General features: G+C 38.7%; 2 protein-coding genes across 2 annotated transcripts; both read left to right on the forward strand.

Moving 5' to 3' along the window:
* The first annotated feature begins 279 nt into the window (after positions 1-279).
* On the forward strand, positions 280-11,738 carry LOC106093714 (MAP7 domain-containing protein 2). The gene is made up of 3 exons (XM_013260848.2): positions 280-420; positions 2,567-3,295; positions 3,751-11,738. Exons 1-3 carry the CDS (start codon positions 399-401, stop codon positions 4,410-4,412), a joined length of 1,413 nt encoding a protein of 470 aa, XP_013116302.1. The 5' UTR covers positions 280-398; the 3' UTR covers positions 4,413-11,738.
* Positions 11,739-14,575: 2,837 nt separating this feature from the next.
* Positions 14,576-18,314, forward strand: LOC106093724 (eukaryotic initiation factor 4A-III). Its single transcript, XM_013260859.2, has 3 exons — positions 14,576-14,853; positions 14,911-15,469; positions 17,518-18,314. The coding sequence occupies exons 1-3, from the start codon at positions 14,709-14,711 to the stop codon at positions 18,023-18,025; spliced, it is 1,212 nt and encodes a 403-aa protein (XP_013116313.1). The 5' UTR covers positions 14,576-14,708; the 3' UTR covers positions 18,026-18,314.
* Positions 18,315-19,504: the final 1,190 nt, after the last annotated feature.

Genomic DNA, 19,504 nt, shown 5'->3' on the forward strand with positions numbered 1-19,504 from the left:
CTTTTGGATTTTGATAGTATTCCGCGCAAAAAGCTGAACAAAATACCCTACTTAATCGCGAAAAATGTAGATTTTTATCGCGAACGCATGAACATAGTACCAGCCTTCATACGATATTAGCGAAGTATTACTTCAAGAGTACATGCCTCGCTTTGGGTGTGTTGGTTATACGAGCGTACAACGTACTTGGTGGTAATGGTTGCAATAAATGGGTATCGCCTATCATTGATAATCTCTTGGCTGAACGAATGCATGAATTCTGTACTAGTTTAAACACTCAAAACACAACACCAAGTGTAGACGTTAAAACAAACTGGCAAAATAGATAAACAAAATTTGTAAAATTTTAACATTACTTAAGTGGAAAAAGTTCTAAAAAAACGAAAAAAAAATTGAGAATGGATGTGGCAGTAAAAACAGGTAATTTGGCGTTAATTGTTCATTATAAATGAGAACATCAACATGGACCCCCCTTTTATGACTCTACAAATGGCGACCAGTGTTGTCAGATTAGGAGAAATTTCTCCCACTAAGGGATTCTTTTTGGTGATTGAGATAAAAACATATTTCTCATTTGGGGTACGGGAAAAGTTGAAAATTGGGGATATTCTAAGGGAAATTCCATCAGTATAGGCTCAAAATTATTTTCTTGAGTATACGAATTTTTCCTATATTGGTATTACCCTTGAATAAGGTTAATTTATTAGAAAGCATTTATTCACTAAACTAAACAAATAGCATAGTTTTTTGCCTACAACAAACGGTTTACTGCAGAAACCCATCAAACCAAAGCTGGAAATGTGTCCAACAATTTAAGCCCATTTAAGGTTTCGTCATCCAAAGTATATTGTAACACGTCGAAATATTGGTTTGAAAACCCATAAAGTGTATATATTCTTGATCGTCTTGATATTCCATGTCGATCTGGTGATGTTCGTTCCTCCGTCCGTCTGTTGAAATTACGATAGCGGTCGAAAAAATTAAGCTCTCTCCTTAAAATTTTATGCTTTTTGCATTGATGCAGATTTGGATATAGCTCCCATATAAAGTGACGCTTCGACTTGACTTCTGAGCCCTTAGAAGATGGAATTGTACGATTGGGCTCAATGTTTGCATATAGTATTTAAGACTTCCAACAAATGTACCAAGTGCGTTCCAAATCGGATTAACTCCTATATAAACCTATCTCCCAAATTGACATATTTAGTTCTTTAAAATTGCAATTGTCATCGGATTTGGCTTTAAATTTTGCACCTAGAGTTTTTTTTTTTACTTGCAAAGTTTGCCCATGAACATTCCACTGAGGAACAGGGGTAAACTTCTTACATATCAATGAGTGCAGTCTGATTCAAGTTTTAAGCTCAATGATAAGGGGCCTCCTTTTTAAAGCCGAGTCCGAACGGCGTGCCGCTGTGCGACTCCTCTTTGGAGATAAGTTTTACATGGCATAGTACCTCACAAATGTTGCCAGCATTAGGAGGGGAAAACCACCGTTGACAATTTTTTCTTGTGTTCTCGCCAGGATTCGAACCCAGGCGTTCAGCGTCATAGGCGGACATGCTAACCTCTGCGCTACGGTGGCCTCCTGTGGCAAAATTAATATGCGCAAATCCGTTTGTTGTGGGCAAATAACTATATTTTATTAGAAAATAACTTTAATCAGTATAGTTTTTTCTTCAATGGATTTTATTGGCGGAAAAAATTTTTATTGGAGATTTTTGGGGATTTTTTTTGAATTTTGGAAATCTCAGAAAAGATCTGGCAAACGTGATGGCGACTCTTTTTTTTTTTGTTTTGTTTCTTTTTTGTGAGATATTTTTTTTTGTAGTTTTGTCGCTTTGCTGTTGGTTTATTTTTGTTCTAGCGGGGTTGCCATTGTTTTTGTGGTATATTCGATTAATGGTTGTATAAATGGGGATTAATAATAGTGCAATAGCAGAACGTATCGAAATGGAGTGCAGTTATTGGTTGTTGAAAATTCGAAATGAAAGTGGTAAAAGATTTTTTTAATACAAACACTACATAAATATTAAAATCGGAACATCATTGAATACGATATGTTTTTTAATTCTATAACTTTGAGTAGTTTATAAATAGTAAATTAAAATATAGTAACTTAATTTGCCGTTGCTATATTTTGTATAATGTTTGTAATTAGTATTTAATGATGGGCATTTTTAGCTTTCTTATTAGATTAATAAAAATGAAATGTTTATGCCGAATATAGTCCCCATCAAGTAGACAACTAACAAAAATTGGAACCGGAAAGAGCCATATGGTAGGGATGCTCTTGAAGCTCCAAAAGCTGTGTAAGCTCGATCGCCGCGCCAATATCATATCGAGCATCATAGGTACACCCTATAAAGGCAAGAGCCATTGCCGACCAGCCTCTCACTGAGCATTCCACTACCCGCAACATGTGTTTTTGTGATAACGATGAACACCACTTAGATCGAAGCTCATAGTTAGTGTGTGTGTGTGTGCGTGTGTTTTTAATATTAACGTAATAGATTTACCTGTCTTGCAATAATTTTGTAACACAAACTCCAACACTTATATATTTCAGAAAATGCCGACGGCAGTCTAATTCAGACAAAGTCGCCCGATGATAAGTCCTCAACGGATGCTCCGCCCCCTAATGAATCGACAGCACGAGTTCGTGGTCAACAGCAGCCGCTGCAGCAACAGCAACAATCGCAACCACCATCTCAGGGTCAACAAAAAACAAAAAGGAAACATCGCCGTGGCAAGCCAAAATCAAAAAATGTGAATAAACCTTACAAGAAGAACAATTGGAGATTTCAAATGCCACGTCTTAACTATAGTAAATGTGGTCCGGGAGGTGGTTCTGGTGGTGGCGGAGGAGGTGGAGGAAATCGGCGTGAAAAATTGCAGCGTTCACGTTCATTGGTACCATACAACACCAATAAATTTCTTATGGAAGAACATTTAGCCGATGTCCCTAATGCTCTCTTTACTCCCTCGGGACGTACACGTGACTCTAGTTTCTCCATGGACTCGGAGGATAATTATTTCTTTTCATTGCCCGAAGATGAAGAGGAGTTCTTGACCAAGGAATTCGCCAATGTTTATGAAAAGGCTCGCGTAGAACGTTTGGAGAATCTAAGCAAACAGGAACTAATTGAGGAATGTTTGCAAATTGAAGATCGCTATTCAAAGGATCAGGGTAATCAAAGGCAACAACAGTTGAATGTACAACGTGTGGCATCGGAATATATGGCCAAGATACGGGCGCTCGATGAAAAAGTAAGGGAGCTGTCAAGGGAGAATCACAGTAAGTACAAATGTACAGCTTTTGTGAGGACATCGAAGAAGAAGAGACTATAGAACATCTTTTTGGGTGTGTCCCGCACTAGCAATCAGGTGTTCCACTTTAAGTTCTTATTTCTTTGAAAACCTGTCTGATTTCGTGGATGTGAACATTCGCAAGTTTTTGGGTTTTTTAAAGCGGTCTGGATGGTTTAATCCTAGGAACTAGAAGGCATCTTCCTTCTTCTGTTTCTGTGGTATCACAATGGACGAAAACGTCTGAGTGAGTCTGAAGGCAGACTGCCACTTAAACCTAACCTAACTTAGGAGGGGATAACCACCGCTAAGAATTTTAGGATGGTCTCGTCAGGATTCGAACCCAGGCGTTAAGTCTCATAGACGGACATGCTAACCTCTGTGCTACGATGGCCTCCAATAGCCTATGTAAATTAATGTCAATAACTTTGTTTTCCCTTTCAGATCTACGTTGTCAACTTATGAGATCGGCTGCTTTTGCAGCTGCTGCAGCGTCAGCATCTCCTCCATCGGCAGCAGCCCCCATTGGTTCGGCCTGCCAACCAACGCCAATGGATTCATCCAGCGAAGACAGTGAAAGTGATAGTTCTAGTTCGAGCTCAACATCATCGTCTTCATCGAGCAGCGGCAATGATGACGAATGTGAAAATCGTCAGCCCAGCAGGAGACGAAGCTGCTCTTCACGAAGTTCGTTAAGTGAGTATGATGATCATGAGGGTTATGTAGAAAATAATTTTAATGGTGGTGCTGCACCTAATGGTGGTGCTGCAAGCAACAATAATAATGCTCAGCAGCAGCAACAACAGCCTTTATCTCCAAATGCTGCTGTTGGTGTTGCTGTTGGCTTTGATAATGAGCGGCAAGAAATGTTACTAAATCTCGCTGATCATATGGAGGATGATGATGACAATGGCGAAGATAGTGAACTTAAGCCATCAAATTTAACAAACGGATTCCACACAGAAGAAACACAATCGCCGCCAAGGGCAAACTCCTCACCAGTTGCTGCCGCCCTTAATACTATAGAGGAGGATAATAATGGTGATGCGGGTGGTGGTGGTGGAGTTGGCAGACGCCACCTAAATGTTTTGGAAGAAAGTCAATAAAGAGAATTGTTTAATAACCATCATAATCATATAGCCACCAATAACAACAGCTCATCGCCCTGCCCATCTTCACATCAGCTGATCATTTTCGTGAAAACATTTTCGCCTAGCTGATATGTGATCATGCATTATGTTTACTAAACATCTAAAATTCAAAGATTATTAAATGATTCCCTGCTAAGTCGTTACTCACGTTTAATGAAGATATCGGTTTTTGTTAAACATTTTTGTTTCGAATATTCTTTAACCGATGTTGTTGATGATCATTACATTACCTATCTACCTACCTACTTACCTAGACCCACTTTAACCAAATATGATTTTATTTCCTTATGCTAATTCAACAAACTTTTTTTTTGTTTATAACACGTTAAGTTTATTCACTAAATGTTCTCGTAAACATCCCTATGAAAGCATTTTATAGATTTTGTAAACACACAAAGATTTTTTTTCAAAAACAAAAAAAAAAAAATATATGCACACAGTGAAATTATTATGAGAATAAGTTTCTATTCAATATAAACTTTTAATTATGCTAAAGTTATTTGTTTTAAAATTATTTTAAAAAATTACAATTTGACATTTTAAGCCTATCTATCCATGTCTGTCCGTCTGTCAGTCCGTCCGTCCGTCGGTTCATCCGTCCGTCTGTCCGTTGGTCCATCCGTCCGTCTGTTCGTCTGTCCGTCCGTCTGTCTGCCGAAAATACGCTAACTTCTTTTTAATGTAGGTCGGATGGGATTGTAAATGGGCCATATCGGTCCAGGTTTTGATATAGCTGCCATATAAACCGATCCTGAATCTTAACTTCTTGAACGACTGCAAATGAAAATTTGCCCATGAATATTCCATTAAGGAACGGGCAAACTTTTCACATATTGATGAGTGCAGTCCGATTCAAGTTTAAGCCCAATGATAAGGGATCTCCTCTTTATAGCCGATTCCGGACGGCGTGCCGCAGTGCGACACTTCTTTTGAGGAGAAGTTTTTACATGGCATAGTACCTCACGAATGTCGGCTGCATTAGGAGGGGATAACCACCGCTGAAAATTTTATGATGGTCTCGCCAGGATTTGAACCCAGGCGTTTAGCGTCATAGGCGGACATGCTAATTTCTGCGCTACAGTGAGCAATTTGGCTAAAATTTTGCATGATATGTTTTGTTTATGACTTCCATGGTTCCATGGTATGGCTGAAATAGGTCCATAAGCCGATCTGGGTCCTGACTTCTTGATCCTCTAGAAGGAGCAATTCTTATCCGATTTGGCTGAAAATTTGCATGACGTGTTTTGTTATGAATTCTGTTCTAAGTATGGATAAAATCAGTGCATAACCAGATATAGCTGCCATATAAACTGATCTTGAGTCTTGACTTCGTGAGCCACTAGAGGGCGCAATTCTTATCCGATTTGGTTGAAATTTAGCTACGACTTCCAATAAGTGCCCCAAATATACTCATAAACGATCATTTTCATACATTTTCTTTCATTAAGAATTTTCATAATATTTATGATTTTTACATTAATATAATAAAATTTTTCATAATATTTATGAACAAAAGGTTTCATAACCTTTTACATTACATTTATGATCCCAATAAACCCAATCCCATGGCACCGGATTGAACCGATAAAGTCCTTCATCGACAAGGGCTGTCGCCTCAGTGTGGAACACACTGCTACAATAACAACAACATTGCATTTACGAAGGAGAATTCTCTCTGTGTAGAGACATTGAAAATCCGGTACAGGTTCTTGAACATTTTGGTGGAAAATCTATCGATATGTCGTATGAATACAGAGAGATTGAAACTCTTTGAAAGGTACATCCTCTAAAGGACCCATAGAAAAATTACATTTATGATCCCATCCAACCCAATCCCATGGCACCGGATTGAACCGATGAAGTCCTTCATCGACAAGGGCTGCTGCCTCAGTGTGGAACACACTGCTACAACAACAACATTGCATTTACGAAGGAGAATTCTCTCCGTGTAGAGACATTGAAAATCCTGTACAGGTTCTTGAACATTTTGGTGGAAAATCTATCAATATGTCGTATGCATACAGAGAGATTGAAACTCTTTGAAAGGTACTTCCTTTAAAGGACCCATAGAAAAATTATTTTTATCCTCTTTGATATACCTCGGCATTATTTCTTCCCCTGACCTCAAATTTCCAATCGCTTGTCCCTAAAATTCCCGAATACAGGTTAATTTCATCGAAAAAACCCCCAACAGTTCTGAATGGCTTAAAATCTGGGTTTATTATTTTTCACTGACAAGCAAACCCACTAAAGATGTGTGACACGTCAAGGCATGGATGTACAATTTTTAAAGTTGTAAAAAATAGTTAGCGACGTAGTGCCTGTGTTTTAGCAATATATATTCAATGCAAGTCAAATTCACTGGAGAGTTGTTCAGTGCCATGTTTGATTAGATAGAAATGTATCGATATCATGTAATTATAGTCGATAACACGTTCTTTGCACTGTATTGTTCAAAAAACAGGGACATAATTTCTCATTGGTACAGTTGCTGTGTTTTATTTTATACCTATTCAGAGCAAGTCAAATGTTCTGGATAGAAATTCAGTTAGAGGTAGAGCTGACAAACTATGAATAATCGCAACATTCGATATTTTCGATAGTTTTAATAATAAATATCGATAGTATCGATACTGTTGTTTTTTTCTCCCATATTTCAAAAGGAAATGAAAACTAAAAATCAGGAGATAGATTTATATAGAAGCAATATCAATACACAGACCAAATAAAACCAAAATTAATAAAGTCGGTTGGAAGTCATGAAAGAAATCATTGCACAAATATTAACCTACTTGGATGAAAATTGCTCCCTCTATAGGCGCAACGCATCTTAAACGGTACTTTTAGGTTCGCATCGCTTATTTTTGTTTAATTTTGCATAAACTTTAAATCTTCCGATAGTATCCATCGGAAAAATATCAATCGATATTCAGTCAAAAAATTAAATATCGATAGTGTCATCGATATTTTGCCATCTCGAGAGAGATGTTCAGTGTCATGTTTGACTAGATAGATAGAAAGTTGTCGTTATCATGCAATTATAGTCGATAACACGTTATTTGCCCTGTATTGTTAAAAAATAGGGACATTATTTCTCATTAGTACAGTTGCTGTGTTTTATTTAATACCAATCCAGAGCAAGTCAGATGTTCTGGATAGAAATTGAGAGAGAGGTTGTCCAGCATAGTTATCGATATCATGCGATAACAGAAAATAATAACCTAATCGTCATTATATAGTACTAAAATGAAATACAGCACATGGAACTTGGTGTAAATTGTACAGATTTATGTTATCATGCAAATAACATAACAAATAACATCCAAATAATAATTAAAAGAAAAATTCAAAATTTTGAACCGAAAATTCCTCCCCATAAATCCCAAAATATTGCTCCAAATCCTCATCAAATCAAAAGTCAAAAATGTCGTCCCCATTTTTGAATTTTATTGTAAAACGTGTCACAAACAGTTTGTTTTATTCTTACCATAATTTTCAAAAACGCTTTATCGGAGATGGGAGAACCCATGACGTAATTACCAGGTAGTGTCATGACGTAATTACTAGGTAGTGTACCGTAAACAGCTTAGTACAATTTTTTCTCTCGAAGTGCACTATCTGTCAAAGAGTTTTGGTTGTGTGTGTGTGTATTATAGTTAAGAACCATACACACACAAACAACGAAAAATGGCGCGAACTAGTAACATACGCAAAATCAGAGTTGCACTATTCACTGATTTTGACAGATAGTCACTACCTGGAAATGAATATATCTTGGGAGCACCTAACATCTCTTCCTTAATGGAACCAAACATCCCTTCCCAAATAGACTTGTTTACCGATTGTGACAATATGGCAGTCAAATGAAAGGTCTAGAGTACGAATGTGATATCATAATTTGAGAACAAGCCCCCCTGGTAGCTGAGTTGGTAGCGAGCCCGGATTACGAGTGCAAGGTCTTTTGTTCATTTTCTACCAGAGGCTTTGGTCTGAAGCTACTGTAGTATCACAATGAACCAAAATTGTCTCAGTCGATGTTGACTGCCTCTATAACCTCACCTAATGTCAAGGTCAATATCAAGCTATCTTTAGTCCAAACAAAATAAGTTTTTAATTTTTTTTGTTCAATATTTATTAACATTTAGATACGTGGGAAATTTAATGAAAACTTTTCCAGTTAAATAAATTTATAAACTGATTACTGAAAAGTTTTACGTTAAAAATTCTGTAATTTTTGCAGTAAATATTATTTTTATACTCACCACCGAAGGATGGGGGTATATTCATTTTATCATTCCGTTTGCAACACATCGAAATATCCCTTTCCGACCCAATAATTCTTAATCAGCGTCTGTCCGTCTGTCTGTCGAAATCACGCTATAGTCTTTAAAAATAGAGATATTGAGCTGAAACTTTGCACAGATTCTTTTTTTGTCCGTAAGCAGGATAAGTTCGAAGATGGGCTATATCGGATTTTATCTTGATATAGCCCCCATATAGACCGATCCGCCGATTTACGGTCTTTATTATCCGACTTAGCTGAAATTTGAGACCGTGAGTTGTGTTAGGGCCTTCAACATCCTCCTTTAATTTGGCCCAGATTTGGATATATCTGCCATAGAGACCGATCCTTCGATTTAGGGTCCTAGGCCCATAAAAGCCACATTTATTATCCGATTTTGCTGAAATTTGGGACGGTGAGTTGTGTTAGGCCCCTCAACATATTTTTTTTTTAATTTGGCTCAGATCGTTTCAGGTTTGGATATAGCTGTCATATAGACCGATCTCTCGATTTAAGGCTTTGCGCCCATAAAAGGCGCATTTATTGTCCGTTTTCGCAGAAATTTGGCACAGTGATTTGTGTTAGACCCTTCGATATCCTTCTCCAATTTGGCTCAGATCGGTTCAGATTTAGATATAGCTGTCATATAGACCTATCTCTCGATTTAAGGCTTTGGGCCCATAAAAGGCGCATTCAATGTCCGTTTTCACCGAAATTTAGGACAGTGAGTTCTGTAAGGACCTCCGACATTCTTCTTTAATTTGACTCAGATCGGTCCAGATTTGGATATAGCTTCCATATAGACCGATCTCTCGATTTAAGGTTTTGGGCCATAAAAGGCGCATTTATTGTCCGATGTCGCCGAAATTTCGGACAGTGAGTTGGGTTGGGCTCTTCGACACATCTCTGCAACTTGGCCCAAATGGATCCAGATTTGGATATAGTTGCCATACAGACCGATATCTCGATTTAAAGTCTTGGCCCCATAAAAGGCGCATTTATAATCCGATTTCTCTGAAATTTGAAACAGTGACTTATGTTAGGCTTTTCGACATCCGTATCGTATATGGTTCAGATAGTGTTTTTTTTGATATAGCTACTAATAAGACAATTATTTTGTTATACATAATTGAACAATGACTTGCACTTATTAGTATTTTGTCCAAATCGGAACATATATATCGATATAGCTGCTATGGAACATAAGGTATGCATTTATCACCGGATTTTGACGAAAGGTGGTTTACGTATATACCCAAGGTGGTGGGTATCCAAAGTTCGGCCCGGCCGAACTAAACGCCTTTTTACATGTTTTTTATTGTTTAAAGGTGTTGAAAACATGTTATTAAGCACAATGTTATTTTTTTTTTTATTTAATCATATCATTTTTTTTATTTTTGCATCCTAAACATTTTTTTCGTTTTACCATAAATGCAAGCATAATTAAGAGATATTTGCGAAATTGTACTGAATATGAATATGTTGTAATATTTACTTACTTCTTGTTAAGTGTGTGTGTGTGTTTGTGTGCTATGCAAATAAGTAATGCAAAAAATGCTTTATTTTTATTAAAGCTTACGCGCTCTTGATCTACTACTACTCCTCGAGTTAATCTCTTTGCACCAAAAAATAAACATCAATATAATAGTTTCCGGGAAATGAACACCCTTTCAAATATGATGTGATATTTTTTGTAAAAAAAAATATATAAAAAAAAAAATTCAACAAAAAAAAACATGGTTTATTTATCAAAATACAAAAACATACAAAAAAATGTGTAAAAACATGAAAAAGAAAATCCAAAATAAAAAAGTAGCTCTAAGATAGATTTTCGGAAAAAAATAAAAACCCCAACAGAAATTGAAAACATAGAGATCAATTGTCCTTTTAAATGTGTTTTACAAATAATTAAGTTATATATATGGTTTATTTTCTAACCATTTTTTGTAGTTAATCGTAAGACATTACCCATGTATAGATGGTTTTTGTAATTAATAAAGAAAATGAAAAAAAATTTAAACTGATGACTGCTTTAATTTGTGGCCATGAAATCGACGACAAAATCTGGTTCAAAATCCCGCCGTTATGATGTTATTGTAGACACTTTCGCTGTAAGCATACAAATGTATTCGTTCTGAGATTGTTCTGAACCGGATTTCGTTGTTTTTGTTATAGCAGTGTATGTACACTGAGATAGAGCTGGCGAAATATCGATGGCACTATCGATATTTATTTTTTTACTGAATATCGATTAATATTTTTTCGATGAATACTATCACAAAAGTTAAATTTTTTGCAAAATAAAACAAAAATAAGCAATCCGACACAGAATGCATCCTTTAAGATACATTGCGCCTATAGAGGGCGCAATTTTCAATTTTAATATTTGATTAATTCGGTCTGTGCATTGATATTGCTTCTATATAAATCGATCTTCTGATTTACTTCCCATTTTCGTTTGAAATATAGTTGATGGGAAATTAACGATAGTATCGGTACTATTGATATTTATTGTTAAAACTATCGAAAATATCGAATGTTGCGATTATCGATAGTTTGCCAGGTCTACACTGAGTTCACAGCTCTTGGCGATGACGGACTCCATCGGGTCAAGCGGGTACGTACAATCGGCTGCAAAGGGGTTGACCCGGATTTCGTCTCCAGATCTAGCTTCAAGAACCTAGAACCGTTTCAATTGGAGCGATCTATTGCCTTCTGCAGTTAAGTTAGTTGGTTTCTCCGGCCATGCATGGAAGATATCAGGCTCTGGATCTGATGTTGCTCGAGTTAATCTGGTTTTCCCAGGTAGGATTTTTTAAGCATTTGCTATTAGTGGTGGACGTCCACTAAGGCCTATTCGGCTGGTTTTTGAAATTGTATTGGCTACAGTATCCTGATGAAAGTTCTGAAGGCCCATTCTGTATGAGTAGGTTCTAAATGGATCGGTAATGTGTTGTTGGATCTGGTCTCTAAACAATTTAAGTAAATGGAATTTCGTGTGATCCTCCTGATGGCAACTTAGGTAGGATATATACTTTAAGAAGCCTTTTGGGTCGTGAGGATACAGATTGTAGGAAGACGAGGATATTACTGAAAAGAAGTAAGAAGGATGTCAGTATAGCTATTGGTATCATGACAGGACACATAGGACCACGAGCTCACTTATGTGAAATCGGTGCGGCAAGTGATAGCGAGTGCAGGGCATGCGGGGAAGATGAGATGCTGGAGCATTTTCTTTTTCATTGCCCGGCTTTCGGCTGATAGATACTGACACTTAGGTGGAGACACTATAGCAGACATGAACCAACTGAGGGGAGTGGCATGGAAAACAATTAAGGATTGTGTAAGTAACACGGAATTTCTAACTTAGATTTTCTTTTTCGAGGGTTTTTGTATTTAGAGCGCACAACAAGCCGATTACTGGATTAGGTGTATGTCTACAGTGGCATGGAGCGCATTAATATCTGCACCCTCTTTTCAACCTAACCTAAACTACACCTTAAGAGAGAACTTTCCAATGATACTTAACCTTAAAGATCTTGGTCTCCTCGCGTGGAGGGTCAAAGTTTGGAATCTGTTGGCAGACAACGTTGATAGTCCCTATATCGTCGCGTTTCGACACACCTGAAGGTTCCCTTGTGTCTCGCGCACTCCTGCAGGGTACACTGGAGCTACTTAATATATCGCCGATTGGTCCATGTAGGTTGTCAATAGGGTTTCCTTGTGCATTTCAAGTATTGCCGGCCAAAGATTTGGGGAACTAGTTCTTGTTCTAGTTCTAGCTTTATTGCAGACTTCATGACATAAATCACAACCCAGGCACGGGATAACTATGAGAACCACACAGGCTGGAACTTTGTACTCCGATCTTTGTGGTGTTCATTGTTATCACGAGAAGGTTCCCGTACGGTAACCACAAGCTGGAATTTTTAGCTCCGATTCTTGTGATAACAGTGAACACAGGTTCATTGTTATTACAGAAGGCGAGCTGCGAGCTACCGAGCTGCGTCTACAGGTGAAATGCTCCATATGGAGTAACTGCAATTGCAGTCGCGGACAATCAGCGGTACCGAGCGGAGAATCTCAGTTAGAAGCCGGTCGGCACCGGGTCTTGCATAAATATTACGTGCCTATGATGCTCAAATGACACGGCGAGTTATAGGCGCTTTTAAATAGCCACCACGTTCGCGCAGTCGTATCGACTTTCACGGTGACTCAGTATTAAAGAGCCAGTGCCGCCGGGCTTCTATTTTCAATGCCTCTTGCAGTTATGACTGCAGTATAAGGTACTTCACAGAGGAGAGATGTCAGCCTGTCCGAGGATTTACCTGTCTTAGAACAAAAACCAAAGGACATTTTATCCATATCTCGGATATGTTGTTGTTGTTGCCTCAGTGTACAACACTGCTACAACAACAACATATCTCGTATTACCAGGGTGGAGAAATTAAGGATGACGGTCAGGTATTTTATTCCTTACCCACCTATATGCTTGAGCAAGAGCATTAATATTCCATCAGGATCCAGAGTCGCATATCTAGAATAGTATCCAGTGCTCTAGTGGGCGTGGTCCTCATCGCTCCGCTTAAACCAAGACAACATGTTCTCTGAACCAGTTGTTATTATCCTTACGCTGCACTTTTTCTCCATCGCAGTCCACCAAACAATTGAGGCGTATGTATTGGTCTGTAGAACCAGTGGGCTATATTCGGATTCAGATCCCATTTCGAGCCTACGGCCCGTCGACATAGTGCCCAACATTTGTGAGCCTTCTCGGTACGCTCCTTTCCAAGAACACTGCTAAGTATTTGATCGAAATCGTTCAATTGAGGAAACGTGGTGCGTCAAATAGGCGCACCTTCGTCTTTCTCGCGAACATGCAGATTTCAGTCTTTTCTGGGTTAACATTAAGACCCCTGTGAACGTCTTGGTATCGAAGAATTCGAATGAACCTCGTGCAGGGCAGTCTCAACCGACATTCCCTGGACTTCGACATGCTGTTTGTATTTGAGCAGTTTGCGGGATGTCCTACTCTTTATCATGGCATCCTCAATACGTTCCATGGTTTTGGGAAGAAAGTAGGTAAGAATAATTGTAAGTTATTGAATTCATTCGATAACAGATTTTCGCATGATTTCGATATCGATTCTCTTTCTCTCATTTTACCTGCCCACGTATACACACGAGCGCAAGTTTCTTTGGTTGTGTTGAGAACAATGTAATTTTTGTTATGACATCTTGATGACGAGATGGCGAATTGCACTATATGATTTGTGGTTTTGTACGATGAGACCACCTGTAATTGTTTCGGCGTGGTTTTTATGGGAGCTATATCAGGTTATGAGTCGATTTAGAACGTACTGGGTAAAGTTATTAGAGGTCATTGTCCAAAATATCAGTGAAATCGGAGGAGAATTGCACCCTGTAGGGGCTCAAAAGGTAAAATCTGGAGATTGGTTTATATGTGACAATTCCCAACTACCTACTTCAAAATAAAGGAGCTGAGCAATTTCAAGCGATCTATATGGATGGTATATATAAGATTCTTCCCGGCCGAACTAAGCACGTTTTTACTTGACATTTTATCAATTTTGCAAATAGCAGCACCTTGCCGACAATATTGATAGTATAAATATCAATCAATATTCAGCCATAAAATAAAATATCGATAGTGCCATCGATTTTTTGCTAGTTCTATTGTTATCGTGTGAATATTGTTTCATTATGTGCAAAAACAAAACAACCCCAATTTTTAAACACACATAAAAGCGTTTTGAATTAGGCCTACAGAAAACGTCAAACGTTTGACAGTTGTATAATACCAAGCCTTGGCAACTCTGTTAACCGCATTGTGTCAAAAAAACTAACTTTCTTTCGTGGCTGGAAATTGTTTTTCATTTTCAACGATATTGTAACATTATTTAAAAGCCCTAAAAAGCTATTTTATTTGACATAAGTCCGTAAAAAAAATGTCTATGATGGCACGTAAGGGCGGACCAGCGGCGGAGGATTTGTCCAATGTTGAGTTCGAGACAAGTGAAGATGTGGAGGTCATACCCAGTTTCAATGCTATGAATCTTAAAGAAGAATTGCTAAGAGGCATTTACGCTTATGGTAAGTAAAATAAACTTTTTCACTTGTTAAAATAGTTGTCAAACATTTCATTTATAGGTTTTGAAAAACCCTCGGCCATCCAGCAGCGCAGCATTAAGCCCATTGTAAAAGGGCGCGACGTCATTGCTCAAGCCCAGTCGGGTACTGGTAAAACGGCCACCTTCTCCATTTCCATATTACAGAGTTTAGACACATCACTGCGAGAGACGCAGGTGCTATGTTTATCTCCCACTCGCGAGTTGGCTGTACAAATTCAAAAGGTTATCTTGGCCTTGGGTGATCTCATGAATGTCCAATGTCATGTGTGCATTGGTGGTACAAATTTGGGTGAAGATATACGTAAATTAGATTATGGCCAGCATATTGTGAGTGGTACACCTGGTCGTGTATTTGACATGATCAAACGCAGAGTATTGCGTACACGAGCTATACGCATGTTGGTGCTGGACGAAGCTGATGAAATGTTAAATAAGGGTTTCAAAGAGCAAATTTATGATGTCTATCGTTATTTGCCACCAGCAACGCAGGTTGTATTGATATCGGCCACATTGCCGCATGAAATTTTGGAGATGACATCGAAATTCATGACAGATCCCATAAGAATTTTGGTAAAACGGTGAGTATTTAAAACAAATTTTTTAATTGTATTAGATTTTGCAGCCGGTTGTAAGTACGGGATTAACCCGATGGAGTTCTTCATCGGCAAGGGCTGTCGCCTCAGTGCATAACACACTGCTGCAATAACAACAACAATCAGTAGACATGTTTATCTTTGTTAAACATTGGCACCAGTTTAGTACAGTCAAGAGCCTCTTAGCCGGGCGTTAGGGCGTTTTGTAAATTTATTGGGAACACTGCATCTGTGGGGCGCTAATGTCAATAATTCAGATTTTCCCACGATCATTCCCTTAAGAAACAGTGGTTTGAATTCTCTCACACCAACCAATTCAAAGCTTATATCAATGATAGGGCTCCTTTATAGCCGAATCCAAACGACATGCCGCTAAGCAATGCCTCTTTGGTGAGGAGATAATCGCCGCCAGGTTTTTAAATGGTTGACGCGATTATCCGTATCGAAATTCTTCAAGTGGTTGAAGGCCACGGCAGCTACCTTCTAGCACTTAATCGAATTTGGTTAATCAATCGTCGCGGGAACGTTATCTCCATTGGTTATTTGGAGGCGCCAATAAATCGCCTTTTCATATCGAGTTTCATAGTCACTCAGTATTTCGGCGAGGTGTTGCCCGACTTTTTACTGAGACTCTCCACTCGATATCGCTGATTGTCCGCGACTGCAATTGCAGCTACGCTGTAAACGAAGCATCCCACTTTCCGCAACCTCTCAGCTGAGCTTCTCGTGATGGCGATGAACACCACACACATTGGAGCACAGAGTTCCAACCCAACTGGTTCTCATAGCCATGTTGCTGTTGTAGCCACACTTGCATGTGGATGTGGCGATCCTTGTCAAGCTCCTGTAGGTGAGCAAACTCGCACGCTGGTTACTTAAAGTGCCAATAACTCGTCTTGTCATATCAAGCATTAAAGGCACTCATTATCTATGCAAGAGACGGTGCCGCTCGGCCTCTCACTGAGACCATTCGATACCTCTGATTGTACGCGAATGCAATTGCAGATACTCCATATGGAGCATTCCAGAATCTGCCACCTGTGGACGTGCCCGGTAGCTCACAGCTAAGCTTCTTGTGACATCTCCGAACAACACACAGATTCCCGGCACGGGATCGCTGTGAACACCACACAGCCTTGAACATTAGGGTCCAATCTGTGTGGGGTTCATGTCACTGTCACGAGAAGCTTAGCTGCGAGCTACCGAACGCGTCCACAGGTTGCGGATTCTGGAATGCTCCATATGGAGTAATTGCAACGGCATTTGCGGACAATCAGAGGTATCGAGTGAAGGGTCTCAGTGAGAGGCCAGGCGGCACCAGCTCTTGCACAAATATTGAGTGGCTGTGATGCTCGATTTGACAAGGCAATTTATTGGCGCCTTTAAATAACCAATGGCCAACATGTTCCCGCGGCGATCGGTCCTTTGGACCGGAAGGAGCTTGCTCACCTACTGGAGCTTGACGAGGATCGCCACCTCCACATGAAAATGTGGTTACAACAACAACTAACAACTGGTTGGGGTAGCGATCCTTGGCAAGCTTCTTTTGTTTGAGCAAAGTCGTACCGAAGCATAAACCTGATTGCTGGGTGAATAACAGTGGGTTATTGTCGTTGTTGTTCTAGAGTGTCATGCAGAACGAATACAGAAAGGCAACGCACATGATAAAAATTAAATTTAACCGATCCCCTCTGTTGTCGGGTTAACATACCATGATCGATCCAGTATCACTCCTGGCAAAAGGCGGCTTCTCTTCCGCAAAATTGCGTCCAAAACAAAGACAAAAGCGAAGCTTCTTCCAATCAGATATTTCAGGTCTTTACAGAAGTTGAGAAAGACGTGAGAATAATGGGAACCTAATTTTTTGAATGATTTTTTAATAAAAGCAATGCGATGAGTTGATTTGTAAGAAAAGGTGGGGTGGCCAGTACCAGGACTCACTTTAAGGCAATCTCTTGTACAATTATTTTTGAACACATTTGTAGGCATAGAACTACGCTTTACGAAAATACTTCTCTACCTCTTTCTTACAGTGATGAACTGACTCTGGAAGGCATCAAGCAATTCTTTGTTGCTGTTGAACGTGAAGAATGGAAATTCGATACTTTGTGCGATTTATACGATACCCTTACCATAACACAAGCCGTCATCTTTTGTAACACCAAACGTAAGGTCGATTGGTTGACTGAAAAAATGCGTGAAGCAAATTTCACCGTTAGCTCCATGCATGGTGATATGCCCCAAAAGGAACGTGATGAAATTATGAAGGAGTTCCGTGCTGGCCAATCACGAGTTTTAATTACCACCGATGTGTGGGCTCGTGGCATTGACGTTCAACAAGTCTCTTTGGTTATCAATTACGATTTGCCCAACAATCGTGAATTGTACATTCATCGCATTGGTCGTTCGGGTCGTTTCGGTCGCAAGGGTGTAGCCATTAATTTCGTCAAGTCTGATGATATTCGTATTTTGCGTGATATTGAACAGTACTATTCGACACAAATTGATGAAATGCCCATGAATGTGGCTGATTTGATTTAAATTTCTATAATCGCAATTAGATGTAAGAAGCCTTTTTTATAGATTTCCTAAAAACCGAATATAAGATGGGGAAAACAATCGCGAGTCTATGAACAACCATTGAGCATTTCGCTGAACATAATATGGATTCTCTTTACATTACAAGAAATGCTCAATTTAGGTTAGTTAAAATTTGTCTTTTTTCATTTTTCACCTACAGAACTACATATGTGTAAATGTAATGAATTAATATAATACATAACAACTTTAGAAATAAAGTACGTAATAAATATTTTACTAATTTATGGAACATTTTGTTTAATTTTTTTATTTTGAAAGTTTTTTTCTTGCTCCTTAATGTTATGAAAAAATTCCCAGGAATTAACATTAAGTAGCAGCAGGAGAATTTGCTTATATCACGATTCACGAGAAAATCGCAACGATTGCAAAGAGCGAAGAATGAGTGGTTGTGCAGGATTCATACATTTTAAACATTTAATATTCGTTTGTTCAAATGATGTATGATTTGACACGCATGGAAAAAAAATAATCGCTTCATGGAAAAACATTTGTTTAATCGTTACTCGCGTGTGTTTTTTGTGAGTCGCGATTTTCTCGTGAATGCCTCGTAGTCGTGATGTTCTCTTGAGTCGTGTTACTTTCGTGTGCCGTGATTTTCTCGTGAGTCGTGATTGTCTCGTGAGGCGTGATTATCTCGTAAGTCGTGCGTTAGTAAACATTTATGTGAGTAAAATTTTTTTCTCATGAGCGTTAGTGGAAAATCACTCATGCGCACATCTCTCAGGAGTCAATTATAGATGAGAACTCAACTATAGTTACGTTGCCAAAAGATAAAATATTTTATAACAAGTAAAAGCGTGCTAAGTTCGACCCGGCCGAATCTTGGGAACCCACCACAAAGGATTCTGCTAAAAATTTATACAAAACAAATTTAGTTGAAAGGCATAATTTTATTCTACATACAAAGCTTTTGTCAAACCAGCAAAAATTAAAGCTCTAGAAACCGAACAAGGGTGATCAAGAGACTGGTTTACATGGGAGCTCTGTATCAGGTTATAGACTGATTTGGACCGCATTTGGCACAGTAGTTGTAAGTCGTAACAGAGCACGGCATGCAAAATTTCAGCCAAATCGGACAAAATTGCGGCTTGTAAGGACTCAAGAATTTAAATCGGGAGATCGATTTATATGGGAGCTATATCAGGTTATAGACCGATTTGTACCTTACTTAGCACACTTGTTGGAAATCATAAAAAACACTACATGCTTAATTTCAGCCAAATTGGAGACAAATTCAACAAAATTGGACAAAAATTGCGGCTTGTAAGGGCTCAAGAAATCAAATAGGGAGATCGGTTTATATGGAAGCTATATCAGGTTATGTAAAACCGACGCCAATCATGAAGGAGTTGGAGTTTCTAGGCATCAACTCTACCGTAAGAAAGTTTATTAAAAACTAACTTACTAAAAGATGGGTCA

The sequence above is a fragment of the Stomoxys calcitrans genome, chromosome 2 (assembly GCF_963082655.1).
Source record: "Stomoxys calcitrans chromosome 2, idStoCalc2.1, whole genome shotgun sequence".
Classification (NCBI taxonomy): domain Eukaryota; kingdom Metazoa; phylum Arthropoda; class Insecta; order Diptera; family Muscidae; genus Stomoxys; species Stomoxys calcitrans.